Source organism: Coregonus clupeaformis, chromosome 12, assembly GCF_020615455.1.
Source record: "Coregonus clupeaformis isolate EN_2021a chromosome 12, ASM2061545v1, whole genome shotgun sequence".
Lineage (NCBI taxonomy): Eukaryota > Metazoa > Chordata > Actinopteri > Salmoniformes > Salmonidae > Coregonus > Coregonus clupeaformis.
Window position 1 is genome coordinate 12,420,641 of NC_059203.1, and position 19,580 is coordinate 12,440,220.

The 19,580-nt window shown below is 40.6% G+C and overlaps 1 protein-coding gene across 5 annotated transcripts in view; it reads right to left on the reverse strand.

Annotated features, from left to right (window-relative positions):
• LOC121577710 (intermediate filament family orphan 2-like) overlaps window positions 1-15,957 on the reverse strand; it is a 62,309-nt gene extending 46,352 nt beyond the window's left edge. For 2 of the 5 annotated variants that reach the window (XM_041891526.2, XM_041891524.1), the window contains exon 1: window positions 14,790-15,957. In XM_041891526.2, the coding sequence (XP_041747460.1) occupies window positions 14,790-15,292 (503 nt within the window). In that variant the 5' untranslated portion in view covers window positions 15,293-15,957. The remainder of the gene's footprint in view (window positions 1-14,789) is intronic. The other 3 variants (XM_041891528.1, XM_041891525.2, XM_041891527.1) reach the window with 2 other exon arrangements.
• Window positions 15,958-19,580: the final 3,623 nt, after the last annotated feature.

The following is a 19,580-nucleotide window of genomic DNA, read 5'->3' on the forward strand; positions in this document are numbered from 1 at the left end:
TTTTAAAGCTTCCAGTCTGTTATTCTAACTCAATCACTATGACAGAGTGATCTCCAGCCTTGTCCTCGTCAACACTCTCACCTGTGTTAACGAGAGAATCACTGACATGATGGCAGCTGGTCCTTTTGTGGCAGGGCTGAAATGCAGTGGAATTTTTTTGGGGGGATTAAGTTCATTTTCATGGCAAAGAGAGACTTTGTAATTAATTGCAATTCATCTGATCACTCTTCATACCATTCTGGAGTATATGCAAATTGCCATCATAAAAACTGAGGCAGCAGACTTTGTGAAAATTAATATTTGTGTCATTCTCAAAACGTTTGACCACGACTGTAGCAACGGGTTCCTGGAGGAACCCTGGAGTGGAAGCGTGGCTTAGTAGGGGCGTATCTTTCATATATTTTTTTAGCAACCCGTTAGAGTAACTGTCATTCCTGTTAATCTCTTCTGTTGTATTGTCATCACATATTAAGGTTGAACACTGACAGTTTTGTAGGTTCAATGAGCTGATGCAAATCCAAAAGTTGGTATAGTTACCACTTTATTATTGCATGTAATCATTAATATTATATTAGAATACATAATATGCATAAATATTCAAGGACATTTTAATTTGCAGAGTACAAACTAAACATGATGAACAGGAATGACCAAAAATAACTATCTGAAAGCCACGCCTCCAATAAGCCACACCTCCAATCTGATAGGCTGCCACCTCTACAATATATTATTATTTATATATTGATAGGCTCCCGTCACAAAAAGGTTCCGGTTCTAACCTCTATAAAGTGGTTCCTCAAAGACCCTTTAAAGAGGGGTTCCTCGAGGAATCTTTTTCAACTGGAAAGGTTCCGCCGGTGTGGCAACCCAAAAGGTTCTTCCAGGCACCTTTACTTCTAAGAGTGTACACTCTAAAAAGAAAAGATTCCTGGAGTATCCTTTAGGGGTTCTTCAAAGAACACCTTTTAACGGATCCTCAAAGAACCTAATAGGTTCCCCCTATTATTAATAATAATAATATGAATAACAATAACAATTAACACAATATTTTAGTTGTCAGTGTTTATTATGATTTTAGTGGCAAAGCAGAATAAAAAATAATCTAAATATGAGGTAAACTCCCAACAGAGCCCCAAGTCCAATGGGTATATCCTCTGGCATGTTGATGTTAATGTGTTGATGTTCTCCATATCCACAGCCAGAATGATTTTGCAGTGCATGGTGATCGAACAGGTTTCCTGTTATATTCATCAGAGGTGTAGGGAGGGTGAAGTCTGGGAATCCAAAAAACAGTAATTATACAGATGATTAACAAAACATGCACACGACAGTACTCATACCTTGGTTTGATAATGGTTTTCATACACATACTGTAGATCATTACATAATGTAGAGGCCTATGGGATATTAATTGAAGAGGTAAGGGAGGAGGATGGTAAATGTGATCTGCATAACATACCAGTACCAATTGACATACCTTGCTATGCCTCCTCGTCTGTATACCTGCAGACACAGACACAAAAGTGAGCAGTTCAGTCATCTGCACCCAATACAGCTAGCCTTCAACATATTCTTATAGCCTACATATTCTTACCTCTTTATTGATTGATATCCATTGAATTGTGTCCATTTTCTGTTTTAGAAAGTGTCACGTTCGTTCATAGACGGGTCAGACCAAGGCGCAGCGTGATATGCATACATGTTTATTTTAAACTTAATAAACAACGACAAAACAATACACCACCGTGACGTCCAACGGTAACACACAACAAACTCACACAGACCAAGATCCCACAACTTAACGAGTGCCAATAGGCTGCCTAAGTATGATCCCCAATCAGAGACAACGAGTGACAGCTGCCTCTGATTGGGAACCACACCGGCCAACATAGAACTACACATACTAGAACATAAACATAGATATACACCACATAGAAAATCACACCCTGACTCAACAAATAAGAGTCCCCTGAGTCAGGGCGTGACAGAAAGATATGCACAAATATGAAAAGATAGATATATCATCATAAAACAATATCAATTTGGAATATACAAGGGACAAACCTTACCTTAAATTGAGGAGATCTTAAAATTGTTCAGAGCCTGCACCTGCTGTCCTTTCAAATTCAAATCCAAATGTTTCAGTTGGGCAGTTAGTTTCCTGCAAGAACCCCCACCAACTAAGGAGGTTCCTCGATGAACCCCACCTCCTATGGGGTTCTTGGAAGAAGCTTTTGGGGGCAATTTTCGGTGCCAAAACCCTAAGGTTCTTCGAAGAACTTAGAGGATCTTAGAAGAACCCTTGTTCAACCTTTAATTGTGTAGGACTGACTGACTACTGGGTACAGCAGGCCACCTGAACAGCAGATGTAAATTACACATAGCAGACCACAACAGTGCGAAAAGGTATGCGTACATAATACAGAATTATGTTATTATGATAAACTGGATAAAGTTACAACCTACAACCTGAGGTTATTGTGCTCTGTAATTAGCCATATTAGGTTTTCCACGAGGGCAGGTCTTTATCCTCCTTTTGATGAACCCAAAAAGCCCAATTAGTCCTTTCATCTCCTGAGCAACAACAGAGAGATCAAAGTAGAGAGAAAGTGTCTCCTCAGGATTCTCATCTCATTGACCACACACGGCAATGCAGCTAAATTCAGCTGCCTTCAATTATTAATGCAGGAAGAAACAGACTTTCCCGAAGAGCTGTGCTGCCTGCCTGCCTGCCCTGTATGGGGTTGGGGTTTGGAACAGGTCCCTTTTCAAGGGGCATCCAGGAAGGCAGTGGCTTGTCTCTACTCCAATGGCATGGCCAAACAGTTAAGGAAGAATGGAATATACTCTCAGAAAGAAAGGTGCTATCTAGAACCTTAAATGGTTATTTTGGCTGTCCCCATAGGAGAACCCTTTTTGTTTCCAGTTAGAACACTTTTGGGTTCCATGTAGAACCATTTCCACACAGGGTTCTACATGGAACCCAAAAGGGTTCTACCTGAAACCAAAAAGGGTTCTACCTGGAACCAAAAAGGGTTCTACCTGGAACCAAAAAGGGTTCTCCTATGGGGACAGCCGAAGAACCATTTTGGAACCCTTTTTTCTTAGAGTGTAGTGATCTTGGAGCACCACTGGTTCAAATCCCAACTGGGGCATAGTTTATTGCTGATGTGTCGTTGAGGGCTACGCTGTGTCTAAACTGCTGCAGTAAACATTGTGTAGCGGAGGTGGTTCGGTGAACTATGGTCACATTATGAGCAACCTTGCCTGAGACCTGAAGACTTATGTTAGCTCGCAACGCTTATGCCTACTATAAGGATTAGCTCACAGGCATAACAAGGTATTGAGTTATGCAGATGTTACAGGTTTGAAACCTGGGTGGTCACAACTGCACATAAAAATTGTGTAACATCCCACTACAAGACGCTTTGAAACAGGAAGCATCCATCCAACTAAATCAGACTCTAGTAGGCAGTTTATTGCCCATTTACAACTCCATCTCTTTATTTAATTCTCTTTTTCACATTTGGTTTGAGGTTATCACACACACACACAGCCTGTGTAAACCCTGCATGCCATTCAATAAAAATAAAAACACACAAACACAATGTCGTATTCTGTCACTGCCACACTAGAGGGATAATACATTACAATAAAAATGCCATACTTATGCAACAGGCACACACACTCACACACACACACACTCACACACACACACACTCACACACACACACACTCACACACACACACACTCACACACACACACACACACACTCACACACACACACACTCACACACACACACACTCACACACACACACACTCACACACACACACACACACACACACACTCACACACACACACACTTTATTGCCAATAAAAAGGGACATGGGACAAGGACATTGCTTTTCTCCTTCTCTCTCTCTCTCTCTCTCTCTCTCTCTCTCTCTCTCTCTCTCTCTCTCTCTCTCTCTCTCTCTCTCTCTCTCTCTCTCTGTCTCTCCCGTGTCAGTGATTGGGATGGAGTTCAAATGCCATTTTCATTATAGGTTTAGAGATGTAGTTATTTCTATGTTTGTGGTTCCGTGTAGCTCAGTTGGTAGAGCATGGCGTTTGCAACGCCAGGGTTGTGGGTTCTTTTCCCACGGGGGACCAGTATGAAAAAAAAAAAAATGCACTCACTAATTGTAAGTTGCTCTGGATAAGAGTGTCTGCTAAATGACTTAAATGTAAGAATGTTCTCATACTCAACCATTGCTTTGGTATTTATGGATGACTTTCACCATCTGAACTGGGGCACTGGCAATGACCTTGGTCACCTATCTTTCTATTCTCATTTGTCAACATGAAAGACATGTAACCTTCCTGTAGCTCAAAATAGAAGCCCACTGTGGTCTGCTCACCCAGTGCTTTTAGTTCAAATGTGAATTCCATAAACGTGAATACCCCCTTGGTTTTCAAATCACGTAGAGGGCTTGGGCTGTTGCACCATAGCAACCAAAGCCCATGTACGTCAGTTTATAACATTGCATCATCGGTTACTCTGAGAGTTCCTCATATTGAAATTGGCTACGTCCTCAGGCCCTATGGGCCTAACCTTGAAAAATTATTTACATTTCTACTCCTTCCTCTGTTACTAATAGGGATAGACCAAAGGGTGCAGTTTTATGCAATCTTATAGCCATACCAACTATATCAATTTCAACCATCAGACATGGCCTGAAATCACCTACTGAACGTAGCTTGTGACTTAAAAAATCTTCAAGGACTTGGGTTGATGCATCTGAACAGCTTACTTCCTAAACTGGATTACATCAAGATCTGGGCTATGCAGACGAATCCAGACATTCTGGTATTGACTGAAATGTGGCTCTCTGGGGACATTCTGGACTCTGGTATTAATATTGAGGGTTATCATGTGTTCAGAGATGACAGACAGGATAGAGGTGGTGGAGTGGCCATTCTTATAAAAAATTATTTCTCTGTCTCCTTACTGAAATCCATTTCCCTTGTCAAAAAATGTAGCTACTATCTTTAAGCCTTTGTCTGGGGAACAATGTATCCATAACTGTTATAGGGGTCTACCGTCCTCCCTCGGCTAACCTTTGTGCACTTGCGGAGTTAACTAGTTTGTTGTCTTCTTTTATTAAATCAGAAGTTATTATCCTGGGTGCCCTAAATTATGATTGGAAATTGCAGGTTTCAGACAATCTAAAAGACATGTGTAATGATCTAAACTTAACCCAGCTTGTGACTAAGCCTACACGGCCCAAAGTCAACTCTGATTTATCTTATTTTAATGAATACACCATATAAATATGTTTCTACTGGTGTCTTCGCCCAAAACATTAGTGACCATAAGCCTTGTGTCATCGCAAAGAGGAACTTTAAAAACTTCAGTGAACAGGCCTTTTTACATGATCTTTATTTTAGTGACCTTGATTGTATTTCAACTATCCCTGAACCTGATTTAGCTTTGAGCCTTTTTGCAGATGTCTTCAATACTATTGTGGATAATCACGCTCCCTTCACAAAATTAAGGGTTAAAGGTAGATTGAATGCCTGGTACACTCCGAAATTATCAGAACTAATTCTGCTTGGGTCAAGGCCAGGAACACAGGCTTAGGCCCGGACTGGAAAGCTTTTAAGCAACTGAGGAATCACTGTGTAAGACAAATCAGAAAGGCTTTCGCTTTCGGATTCTAATGGCAGCCCGTCTAAATTCTGGAAACTGTCAAATCCCTGAAGGGTTCTACTTCCTCCTCTCTGCCACAACAAATTAATTCAGACAGTGGCCTCATTACGGGGAAAAAAATGCCATCATTGATGCATTAAATCACCATTTTATTTCAGCGTGCTATCTCTTTGAAATAACTTCTAAGCCTATTCACAATGATATTGGCCTGGATGCTGATAGGAGAAACTTGCTGAATGATCCGAGAAATAATAGTAACAAATGTACAGCTAAGTCCTGGATGTTTTAGACAACAATAAATCAACAGGGGCCGACCAATTGGATCCCAGTCTGCTTAAGTGTGCAGCGCCCATCATTGTCGGCTCAATAAACCACATTTTTTATTTAACATTGTTATCAGGAAATATTCCAAAAGTATGGAAATCAGCTCTTGTGCTGCCACTCCATAAGGGCGGGGATAGTAGTGATCTTAATAATTATCGGCCCATTTCAAGGCTTCCTTGTCTAGCTAGGATTCTTGAATCCCTGGTAAATGTACAACTTAGCTTTTTTATCTGAGAAATGTATTTTGAATGTAAACCAATCAGGGTTTAGGCCTGGGTATAGCACTATTACAGCAACCACTTTAATTGTTAATACTTTAGACACAAAAGCTTTGACAAAGGCCTTGAGGCCGATACGAAAAGCTTAATAAAGAGCAGTGATACTAGCAAGAGCAGTGTGCGGGTTTCTTCTTTTTTCTCATCTTATTCAACTGCAACAAAGATAGCTCATACGTGCGAGTGACTTTTGAATTTTGAACGCATCAGAAACTAAAATGAAATGTGCTGCTTTGTTTGTGGACCTGTCAAAAGCTTTTGATACTGTTGATCATGCTATTTTATTGAATAAGTTGTCCTTGATAGGACTGAGCACTGACGCCTGTTCATGTTTTCATGATTATATTAGTGACAGAACTCAGGCCATCGTGAATGATGGGGTTAAGTCTGAATTTGATGAAGAATATAAAGGTGTACCACAGGGGTTCTCTTCACTATTTATATAAACACCATTGCTCAATCTGTTAAAAAATGTAAGTTTCATTATTATTCGGATGATACTATTATGTATGCTATTGCCCTGACTGTTGATCTCGCTGTGTCAAAACTACAGTCAGATTTTATAGCTATGCAGGAATCCCTTGCTGATTTAAAACTTGTGCTTAATACGGGCAAAAAGAAATACATGATGTCTCGTAAGTATGTTTCAGATGAACTACATGTTCACTCATTAGACGGTTCTCCAATCGAACGTGTTCTCGCATATAAATACTTAGGCATTTGGATTGATATGGATTTGACGTTTAAAAAACATATAGATAAGCTGGTTAAGAACCTAAGATTTAAAGATGGCTTTTTTTACAGAAACAGATCATGCCTTTCTCTAAGCAGTAGATAGCAGATTATTCAGTCAACCTTTCTATCTTTCTTGATTATTGTGATATTATTCATCAAAGTGCAGCTGATACTACTCTTAAACCTTTGGATGCCATCTACCATAGTGCCTTTGTTACAGGTGACAGTTTTGATACTCATCACTGCATCCTGTATCAAAAAGTTGTCTGGACTTCGCTAAAGACCCGCAGATCTCTAAATTACTCCCTTTGTGTTTACAAGGCCCTACTTCATAAACTTCTGTCTTATCTAACTTTATTGTTGAAGTATAGACACATGAGTTGCCTAACCCGTTCACAGGATTGGTTAACTCTTCAGGTTCCTAGGGTCTCCACCAAACTAGGAAAATCTGCTTTTAGTTTTAATGCACCGTCTTGATGTTCTGGTGCCGTTCAATTAAAAATACTGATTGGGGACTTATTTGTGGAAGAATGTAACTGTTTTTCTGGGTGATTTGTGATGTTTTATTTGTGCTTCCCATTACAGTTTTATTTTATTTTAATGTGCATATACATTTGAAGTCAGAAGTTTACATACGCTTAGGTTGGAGTCATTAAAGCAGGTTTTTCAACCACTCCACAAATTTCTTGTTAACAAACTATAGTTTTGGCAAGTCGGCTAGGACATCTACTTTGTGCATGACACAAGTAATTTTTCCAACAATTGTTTACAGACAGAATATTTCACTTATAATTCACTGTATCACAATTCCAGTCGGTCAGAAGTTTACATACACTAAGTTGACTGTGTCTTTAAACAGCTTGGAAAATTCCAGAAAGTGATGTCATGGCTTTAGAAGCTTCTGATAGGCTAACTGACATCATTTGAGTCAATTGGAGGTGTACCTGTGAATGTATTTCAAGGCCTACCTTCAAACTCAGTGCTTCTTTGCTTGACATCATGGGAAAATCAAAAGAAATCTGCAAAGACCTCAGAAAGAAATTATAGACCTCCACAAGTCTGGTTCATCCTTGGGAGCAATTTCCAAACGCCTGAAGGTACCACATTCATCTGTACAAACAATAGTATGCAAGTATAAACACCATGGGACTACACAGCCGTCATACCACTCAGGGAGGAGACGCGTTCTGTCTCCTAGAGATGAACATACTTTGGTGCGAAAAGTGCAAATCAATCCCAGAACAACAGCAAAGGACCCTGTGAAGATGCTGGAGGAAACAGGTACCAAAGTATCTATATCCACAGTAAAATGAATCCTATATCGACATAACCTGAAAGGCCGCTCAGCAACGAAGAAGCCACTGCTCCAAAACCGCAATAAAAAAGCCTGACTACGGTTTGCAACTGCATATGGGAGCAAAGATCATACTTTTTGGAGAAATGTCCTCTGGTCTGATGAAACAAAAATAGAACTGTTTGGCCATAATGACCATCGTTATGTTTGGAGGAAAAAGGGGGTGCCTTGCAAGCCGAAGAACACCATCCCAACCGTGAAGCACGGGGGTGGCAGCATCATGCTGTGGAGGTGCTTTGTTGCAGGAGGGACTGGTGCACTTCACAAAATAGATGGCATCATGAGGAAAGAAAATTATGTGGATATATTGAAGCAACATCTCAAGACATCAGTCAGGAAGTTAAAACTTGGTCGCAAATGGGTCTTCCAAATGGACAATGACCTCAAGCATACTTCCAAAGTTGTGGCAAAATGGCAAAAGGACAACAAAGTCAAGGTATTGGAGTGGCCATCACAAAGCCCTGACCTCAATTCTATAGAACATTTGTGGGCAGAACTGAAAAGCGTGTGCGAGCAAGGAGGCCTACAAATCTGACTCAGTTACACCAGCTCTGTCAGGAGGAATGGGCCAAAATTCACCCAACTTATTGTGGGAAGCTTGTGGAAGGCTAACCGAAACGTTTGACCCAAGTTAAACAATTTAAAGGCAATGCTACCAAATACTAATTGAGTGTATGTAAACTTCTGACCCACTGGGAATGTGATGAAAGAAATAAAAGCTGAAATAAATCATTCTCTCTACTATTATTCTGACATTTCACATTCTTAAAATAAAGTGGTGATCCTAACTGACCTAAGACAGGGAATTTTTACTTGGATTAAATGTCAGGAATTGTGAAAAACTGAGTTTAAATGTATTTGGCTAAGGTGTATGTAAACTTCCGACTTCAACTGTATATACAGTACAAGTCAAAAATGTGGACACACCTATTCATTCAAGGGTTTTTCTTTATTTTTACTAGTTTCTACCTTGTATAATAATAGTGAAGACATCAAAACTATGAAATAACACATATGGAATCGTGTAGTAACCAAAAAAGTGTTTTAAAAAAATTAATATTATATATTATATTCTTCAAAGTAGCCACCCTTGATGACAGCTTTGCACACTCTTGGCATTCTCTGTTCCGGATTGACTGACCTTCATGTCTTAAAGTAATGATGGACTGTCGTTTCTCTTCGCTTATTTGAGCTGTTCTTGCCATAATATGGACTTGGTCTTTTACCAAATAGGGCTTCTTCTGTACACCACCCCTTCCTTGTCACAACACGACTGATTGGCTCAAACACATTAAGAAGGAAAGAAATTCCACAAATTAACTTTCAACAAGGCACACCTGTTAATTGAAATGCATTCCAGGTGACTACCTCATGAAGCTGGTTGAGAGAATGCCAAGCGTGTGCAAAGCTGTCATCAAGGCAAAGGGTGGCTACTTTGAAGAAACTCAAATATAAAATATATTTTGAATTGTTTAACACTTTTTTGGGTACTACATGATTCCATATCTGTTATTTCATCATTTTAATGTCTTCACTACTATTCTACAATGTAGAAAATAGTACAAATTAAGAAAAACCCTTGAATGAGTAGGTGTGTCCAAACTTTTGACTGGTACTGTATATATTTAGGTTATAATGTGTATATTTATGTTGTATATACAGGGCGCATTTGTAAAAGAGACCTTGGTCTCAATATGTCTTCCCTGATCAAATAAAGGTTAAATAAATAAAAGATGTCTCACTGATTAACTGAGCCTATCATCCATCCATGGGATGATGTACTGTGTGTGTGTGCGTGTGTGTGTTTGCATCCCCCAAAATAAATGTCCAAATAATTATTGCTTGTACATCTATGTACTGTATGTCCTGCTCAGACAGTGTTGCAAAAGTCGGATATAAAATCAGATAAGAGGTAAGGCTCTTTCCCAAATCTGGCATTAAACTTTGCGACCAAGAAATAATAGAGACTGTTGCACAACTGCAAAACAATGAACATTGTGCAACTGAGCACTAAGCAATTTAGAAAGAAGTTTATCATTATTGTTCCCTGGGGGGAACAGGTGAGATTGAAATCATGTGATAACAAATTCTGTTATGACATGTTTAACATACAGTACCAGTCAAAAGACACACCTATTCATTCAAGGATTTTTCTTTATTTTTACTATTTTCTACCTTTTAGAATGATAGTGAAGACATCAAAACTATGAAATAACACATATGGAATCATGTATTAACCAATAAAGTTCTAACCAAATCAAGAGATTCTTCAAAGTAGCCACCCTTTGCCTTGATGACAGCTTTGCACACTCCTCGCATTCTCTGAACCAGGTTCACCTGGAATGCTTTTCCAACAGTCTTGAAGGAGTTCCCACATATGCTGAGCACTTGTTGGCTGCTTTTCCTTCACTCTGCGGTCCAACTCATCCCAAACCATCTCAATTGGGTTGAGGTCGGGAAATTGTGGAGGCCAGGTCATCTGATGCAGCACTCCATCACTCTCCTTCTTCGTCAAATAGCCCTTACACAGCCTGGAGGTGTGTTTTGGGTCATTTTCCTGTTGAAAAACAAATGATAGTCCCATTAAGCGCAAACCAGATGGGATGGCGTATCGCTGCAGAATGCTGTGGTAGCCATACTGGTTAAATGTGCCTTGAATTCTAAATAAATCACCGACAGTGTCACCAGCAAAGTACCCCCACACCATGACACCTCCTCCTCCATGGTCCACGGTGGGAACTAAATGCTTCACAGAGTTCAAGTAACAGACACATCTCAACATCAACTGTTACAACCACACATGCGGAGATCATCCGTTCATCTACTCTGCATCTCACAAAGACACACAAAGGCACATTTAACCAGTATGGCTACCACAGCATTCTGCAGCGATACGCCATCCCATCTGGTTTGCACTTAATGGGACTATCATTTGTTTGCCTTACCTCCATAACTTACTACATTTGCACACACTGTATATAGATTTTCTATTTTCTATTGTGTTATTGACTGTACGTTTTTGTTTATTCCATATGTAACTCTGTGTTGTTGTTGTTTTTATCGCACTGCTTTGCTTTATCTTGGCCAGGTCGCAGTTGTAAATGACAACTTGTTCTCAACTGGCTTACCTGGTTAAATAAAGGTGAAAGCAAATAAAGAAAGAAAATAAAAGTTGGAACCAAAAATCTCAAATTTGGACTCATCAGACCAAAGGACAGATTTCCACCGGTCTAATGTCCATTGCTCGTGTTTCTTGGCCCAAGCAAATCTCTTCTTATTATTGGTGTCCTTTAGTGTTGGTTTCTTTGCAGCAATTCAACCATGAAGGCCTGATACACGCAGTCTCCTCTGAACAGTTGATGTTGAGATGTGTCTGTCACTTGAACTCTGTGAAGCATTTAGTTGGGCTGCAATTTCTGAGGCTGGTAACTCTAATGAACTTATCCTCTGCAGCAGAGGTAACTCTTGGTCTTCCATTCCTGTGGCGGCCTCATGAGAGCCAGTTTCATCATAGCGCTTGATGGTTTTTGTGACTGCACCTGAAGAAACGTTCAAACTTCTTGAAATGTTCCAGATTGACTGACCTTCATGTCTTAAAGTAATGATGGACTGTTGTTTCTCTTTGCTTATTTGAGCTATTCTTGCCATAATATGGACTTGGTCTTTTACCAAATAGGGCTATCTTCTGTATATCACCTCTATCTTGTCACAATGCAACTGATTGGCTCAAACGCATTAAGAAGGAAAGAAATTACACAAATTAACTTTTTACAAGGCACACCTTTTAATTGAAATGCATTCCAGGTGACTACCTCATGAAGCTGGTTGAGATAATGCCAAGAGTGTGCATAGCTGTCATCAAGGCAAAGGATGGCTACTTTGAAGAATCTCAAATATAAAATACACTTTTTTTGGTTACTACATGATTCCATATGTGTTATTTCATAGTTTTGATGTCTTCACTATTATTCTACAATGTAGAAAATAGTAAAAATAAAGAAAAACCCTTGAATGAGTAGGTGTGTCCAAACTTTTTGACTGGTACTGTAAGTAAATTGATTACTTCTTGCCATCTCTCTACAGATATCAGATACTTAGATCAAAAGTTTCCCAAATCTGGTATGAAAAATCTAATAAATCCTATCCAAACTAATTCCATAGATACAGTATATCAATATTGCAATCATGTGATGGCTGGTGACAAATCATTCTGTTTTTCCTGAAGCTTACAAAATGGACGCCGGATCTGGGAAGGTTGCATTGTAAAGAAGCAGATCATAAACATATGAATACTTTGGGACAGCTGGCAATCCATCTCATGGTGTATCCACACTCGTAAAGCTTTAATAAATCAGCACACTAGGCTGAAGGTGCAGGGCCTCTCCAGCAGGATTGAATAAGCCTTACAAAGCAGTCTGCATGAGACAGGGAGGAGTGGAGAAAAGGGTGGCTACTGTTAGTGGGCTATTAGGCCAGTCTTTTGACAGCATATCCTACTCAGTTGACTTGTTATCATGCATTCTTGAATGTTCCATTCACTTAATACTGCACAGCAGGAAATGCAGTCTTGCCTCTCAGAATGAATCGCTATTATATTGAGGGCTATTATCTGAAATGCATCTAAAGAATATTAATAGTGTCTGAAGCCTAACATATCTGTGCCATCAACTGACAGCTACTTACTCCCTGATTTAGCAATGGAAACATTGGGCCTAGGACTTTTTTTATCTTAACTGCAGAAATGTCTAAAGTACATGGAGCTGGTATCTCCCAATCATAATGTGAGCATAGCTTTGCAAGATTGTTCCATGCCTTGTCAGTCATTTAAAGCAGAGTTACAAATTGGCTACTTTACCAATTAGATCACCCTCCAATGGAGGATTACATTTACATTTTACAGACGCTCTTATCCAGAGCGACTTACAGTTAGTGAGTGCATACATTTTCATACTTTTTCATACTGGCCCCCCATGGGAATCGAACCCACAACCCTGGCGTTGCAAGCGCAATGCTCTACCAACTGAGCTACACGGGGCACTAAACACAGTTCATGACTTCATCATCCTGTGTCAGTTAGTCAGTATGGAGACATGGAAGTGAGTCTATTCCATAGCCAGACTCTTAGCTCAGTTAGGGCTCTATTGAATGCTTCCCTGGTTGAATCATTGGGCAACAGAGGCGATTGGCAGGGGTCCCTGCAGTAGCCAGTCATGCCGGCCTGTTGTTATGTGGGCCAGGGATGCTGCAGTGAATCCTTTGGGAAATGACATCAGTATGAGCATAGAGGAAGCTGGAGATGGATGGGAGACCCTCACCATGAACCATTCTACCATGGTGAACTCCATGAAGACAGTGTAATCAGGTTTGAAATTGCAATGACAGTGTTAAATTTAAATGCAGTGCACCCACTATTTTCCCTCGGAGGTACCCTCTAGCTTCAGCTTCCTCGCTGTATGTATTACTGTACCAATGTGAAACACTGCTAACCTATATTGTATGAACTCTGGCTGCTTTTAGCTTCGTTCTTTATCATTTCTATAATCTCACCATGATAACAGCACCTTCTGACCTAGAGGCCACATAACTGCTCATGGGTCAACCAATCATGGTTCATACTAAGGATGATGACAATTAAATATTTGAAACTGGTTTCAACAAATCTGTCCTGAGTTAAAACTTAATGGAGGTAGATTGCTTTGAACAATCGCATGGTTTTGGCAAGAGCCACAATACCCTTGTTGCTTGCTGTTTGGCTGCCAAAATATGCCTAGTAAGCAATTAATCAATCCACCCTTTAAGGGGCAAACTAAAGTTGCTACATAAATTGTATTTATTTATAAATGAATGATATGTACCCATTGATTCTTAAAGAATATAACTTATAAATGCATCATGAACTTAGTTCAAATGTCGTACCCCATCAGAACCCAAAATATAAGCTTATTTTACTCCAATGTCTGTAAACAAAGTAAATGTTAACAAACACTATATAGCCTCACAACATTGTTAACACAATCATTTGTATATAATGTATGGTCAGTCCTTGCATCCATAGCTCTGTCTATGAATTTGAGACTGGTTATATTTCTCCAGCCCCATCCTTCAGCATTTTACAGAAACAGGGGCTGTGAGAAGGCTTTGGTATTGTTTCAACTGCTGATTGCCTTGCCTCTTTAAAAATATAGGCAAGTGGGAGGTATTGAGAGTTGCAGTTTCTCTACCCATGGCGTATTTCCTATCGGATGAAAAATAATCATGAAGTTGTATTATCATCCAGTTGAATTTTTATGCAGAAATAAAGTTTAGACTGGTGCTGCTACTTTCAGTCAGGCCTATAACTGCTGCAATTCAAAATGCGCACTGATGTCACTGTCAGAGTGCAGTAGTTTGTTGGTAGGCTACTTACTTTCTCTTGTATTCGTCTCTCTCTCGTTTGACTTTAGCCAACACATTATACAGAGCTCTTATTTCTGGGGTGATCGTATCGATTTGGACCCCAACACCGTCCGGGTGATTCCAGGATACGCCGGGCCCCTGGAGAGTCTCATAGCGCTCTCCGTGTCTTCTCACGTGCGTGAAACTCCAAATGGTACCAGGCAGTCGGGATTCAGGAGAGTCGGTTTGGACAGCCACTTCACGAGTGTATACTTGGTATCGTTGTTGCTGCAAGGCTTGCTGCAGTTGGTTCTCTAACAACTTGTTTCTCCGCTCTAGTTCATGAACTTTGGCAAGAAAACAGCGAAACCGCAGGTTCAGAGTCTTCAGGACATGGATATTGGACCCCAAATCATTTCGCAGCGCACTGGTTACCGCGCCCGTCCCAGCAGTGGACATACCGCTGACAGGAATTGTAGCAATCATAGCAGCAGGCGAAGTATCAAAAAAAGAGTTCATCATACTGGTAAACATACAAATGATAATAGCTGGTTTTAGTGTTTGGTTTGCTAAATGAATTTAACAACCAAACCGATCCTATATCTGCATATCCTCCAAAAGACCAGTTCCCCAGGTAGTGCTTATGATGTGGCTCCTTGAAATGAGATTGACCGGCTGTTGAAGGTGATGCAACCATCGCTGTCCTCAAACCTCCAGAAAACACCTTTTCCTATTGGTGCGCAAAAAAACAATGGTAGGCTATCCACAAACATATAATATTATCAATCCAGATCTCTGGCGCAACGGGAAAGTTTCCATCCTCCTCTGTTATACGCAGTAATATGAGACACCGTGCGTTTGCCTCTGCTTTTTCAGATGCTGCTGATGCTGTAGGCCTATGCTCACAGTTTCATCTTTCCCATTCTCTCTACACACACTCCATGTCTTTGCTCCCATTCGCGTCTCTCTCTCCGGACTCTGGTACCGCGGTGTGATGACAGAGTAGTCTACAGCCCTACCCGTGCCTATTTGTGGCGCCGCTGGGTCATTCATGCAAGCTGCTAAACTGGGCACTGTATGCATCAACCCTCCCATTCTCTGTCACTTCCCCTCACGCGCAAAAACACACGCACAGTACTCGCAAATCCATAGGCCTTTTGAAGAATGTCCTTAAGTGGACACATTTAGTTATTTCAAGGTAGGCTTGAAATTCTAGGGTTAATATGTCAATTTCTCAATTTTAGAAACTGTATTTTCCCTCATAATTCTGCACTTTGGGCTTCAGAGCTCCCAGTCACCCTGTGCAGAAAACAAATTGTTAAACTTTAAAATGTAGCAATACAATATCATGATGTTATTGGTATAATGTTGTCTCACCTGTTTGACCAAATACAATGCTATTTCTCTGTAAACAAATTAACAACAGACTTTCAGCATGCTTATAGAGAAGGGCACTCAACATGTACTGCACTGACACAAATGACTGATGATTGGTTGAAATAAATAGCTAATAAGAAGATTGTGGGAACTGTACTGTTAGATTTCAGTGCAGCCTGAAATCTAACAGTACAGTTCCCACAATCTTCTTATTAGCTATTTATTTCAACCAATCATCAGTCATTTGTGTCAGTGCAGTACGCAGATATAATTGACAATAACCTGTTGTTGAGAAAACACATGTGTTATGGCTTTTCAACCTTTGCATATCGAGGATTCAGAGCTATCTATCTAATAGAACTCAGAGAGTTTTCTTTAATGGAAGCTTCTCTAATGTCAAACATGTAAAGTGTGGTGTACCACAGGGCAGCTCTCTAGGCCCTCTACTCTTTTTTTTATTTTTACCCATAACCTGCCACTGGCATTAAACAAAGCATGTGTGTCCATGTATGCTGATGATTCAACCACATACACATCAGCAACCACAGCTAATGAAGTCACTGAAACCCTTAACAAAGAGTTGCAGTCAGTTTTGGAATGGGTGGCCAGTAATAAACTGGTCCTAAACATCTCTAAAACTAAGAGCATTGTATTTGGTACAAATCATTCCCTAAGTTCTAGACCTCAGCTGAATCTGGTAATGAATGGTGTGGCTGTTGAACAAGTTGAGGAGACTAAATTACTTGGTGTTACCTTAGATTGTAAACTGTCATGGTCAAATAATAAATAAAGAGATGCTCTGCATTTTTGACACCACACTCCACAAAGCAAGTCGTACAGGCTCTAGTTTGATCTTATCTTGATTATTGTCCAGGCATATGGTCAAGTGCTGCAAAGAAAGACCTAGTTAAGCTGCAGCTGGCCCAGAACAGAGCAGCACATCTTGCTCTTCATTGTAATCAGAGGGCTAATATTAATACTATGCATGCCAGTCTCTCTTGGCTGAGAGTTGAGGAAAGACTGACTGCGTCACTTCTTGTTTTTATAAGAAACATTCATGTGTTGGAAATTCCAAATTATTTGCATAGTCAACTTACACACAGCACTGACACACACACACTTACCTCACCAGACATGCAACCAGGGGTCTTTTCACAGTCCCCAGGTCCAGAACAAATTCAAGGAAACGTACAGTATTATACAGAGCCATGAGTGCATTGAATTCCCTTCCATCTTATATAGCGCAAGTGAACAGCAAACCTGGTTTCAAAAAACAAATAAAGCAACACATCACGGCACAACACCTCTCCCCCATGTGACCTACTTGTTGTGTGTATGTACTGACATGTATGTGTAACTGATAGATGCACACGCACACTACATGTTAATGTTTTTAAATGTATGTCATTTGTAAGGTATTTTTTGTCTGTAATCTCTTTTTCATTATGTCGGACCCCAGTAAGGTTAGCTGTCGCCCATTGGCGTCGGCTAATGGGGATCATAATAAATCAAATCAAAACTCATATTCACTGACTGAGGCTAAGTGTTAACACTTCCAACAGTTTTCAACAGTTACACTTCAACAATGAAAATAAACAAACACAATAGCGCACCCGGTGGATTATTGGAAAACATCTGTGTTCTTTGCAAGATCTAACAAAATGTGGGAGATTTTCAGGATCTAAGATTGACAAGAATCAGGATCTAATATTGTTGTTGGACTGTGGCAGGATACAGGAAAATGATAGAATGTATTAGATAGCATTTTCCCTCCCGTATAATCCTCTACACATCCTGTACAATCATACCAACAACATACTACCACTATTAAATCCAACCGCAAGCAACCACAAACTAAAGCACAACCACCAACTACCACACTAAAACAACCACAAACTACTTCCCTTTACCACCTTCTGTCCATGCCTCCTCAAGGCAACAGCACACACAGGAGGGATATTCCCATCTTGTCACGTCCTCTACATTTTCTCCTGTCCTGTGTTAATAGCAGATTGCACCATAGCATACTTGTCTGGCTCCTCATTGCACATCCACCTAGACAGCCTACCTCAGTCAAAGGTTATTCACAGTTTGGGAGGTGGACACAATGCAGTTGTCAACAGTGATGGAGATGTCTTGGAGCTGGCAGGTCTCCCAAGGAAGGAATAGCAGCATTGTCTTTTAGAGTTTGAGCTTGAGGGTGTGGATCAACATCCAAGCGGAGACATCTTCCAGAAACACAGAGATAATATGTGTCAGGTGAGTGGCAGAAAAAGAGTTGAGTGCCATCAGCATACCAGTGTTAAGAGAGACCCAGAAATGCCAACACAGAGGGGGAGAGCAGAATACTATACATATCAATAACTTGCCTAGTATCATCATTTGCGGTAGAGTGCCTCGCACCATCACATCTGGAAAAAACAGAAACCACCAGTGAGAAAGATTAGACAACCCTTAGCCTACATGCAGTATAAAGACTCCATTCATAAAGCCCTTTTACATCAGCAGCTGTCACATGCACACTTCTACATTTTACTGCCATACTTGTCTCAGCAAAGATGAGCATGAGATGGAGAAAGGACAGACAACCACGCTGTTACAAACTGTAGCTAGAGCATCCATCTACTTGAAGGAGCAGCTGAGCAGAAACGAAAACGAGACTACAAAGAAGCAAGAAATAAAGGGGAGACTGGTAAAGAGTTGAAAGAGCATCCACCTACTTGAAGAAGTAGCTGTGGAGACCTCTGTACCTCCAACTGCCAGCGGGCTCTGCCCAGGCCCCAGCCTCTCCAGGGTCAGCCAACTTCAGGCTGAGTCACTCTGGCCTGCGGTCTAGCTATATCGGTTGGGAGACCACAAAAGGCAGATACATCCTCCATACGTATATGACAAGCCCTTTTAGTTAGAATTGTTTGTATGAAAAGGTGCATGTTAGCTAGCCAATTAAACAAACCGTATGACGCAGGAACCAAATAATGCTGGGATAGTCGCAAATGGGCCTAGGCTAGCAAAGGCTGCTGAAGGTTGAGTTGTTAACTATGATGATTTGGTCATGCGGTTTCCCTTTATCTGTAAACAGACAAGAGACAACAACACACAGTAGAAATGAAAACATTAGCTAGCTGACGCTAACTGTTTTGAACCTGTTGAAAAGCAACTTCCAATGCTCCTTCATGTTCTTCATTAAAATTTTAGTCATTTAGCAGACACTCTTATCCAGAGCGACTTACAGTTAGTGAGTGCATACATAATTTTTTGTATTTTTCATACTGGCCCCCCGTGGGAATCAAACCCACAACCCTGGCGTTGCAAACGCCATGCTCTACCAACTGAGCTACATCCCTGCCGGCTATTCCCTCCCCTACCCTGGGCCAATTGTGCGCCGCCCCATGGGTCTCCCGGTCGCGGCCAGCTATGACAGAGCCTGGATTTGAACTAGGATCTC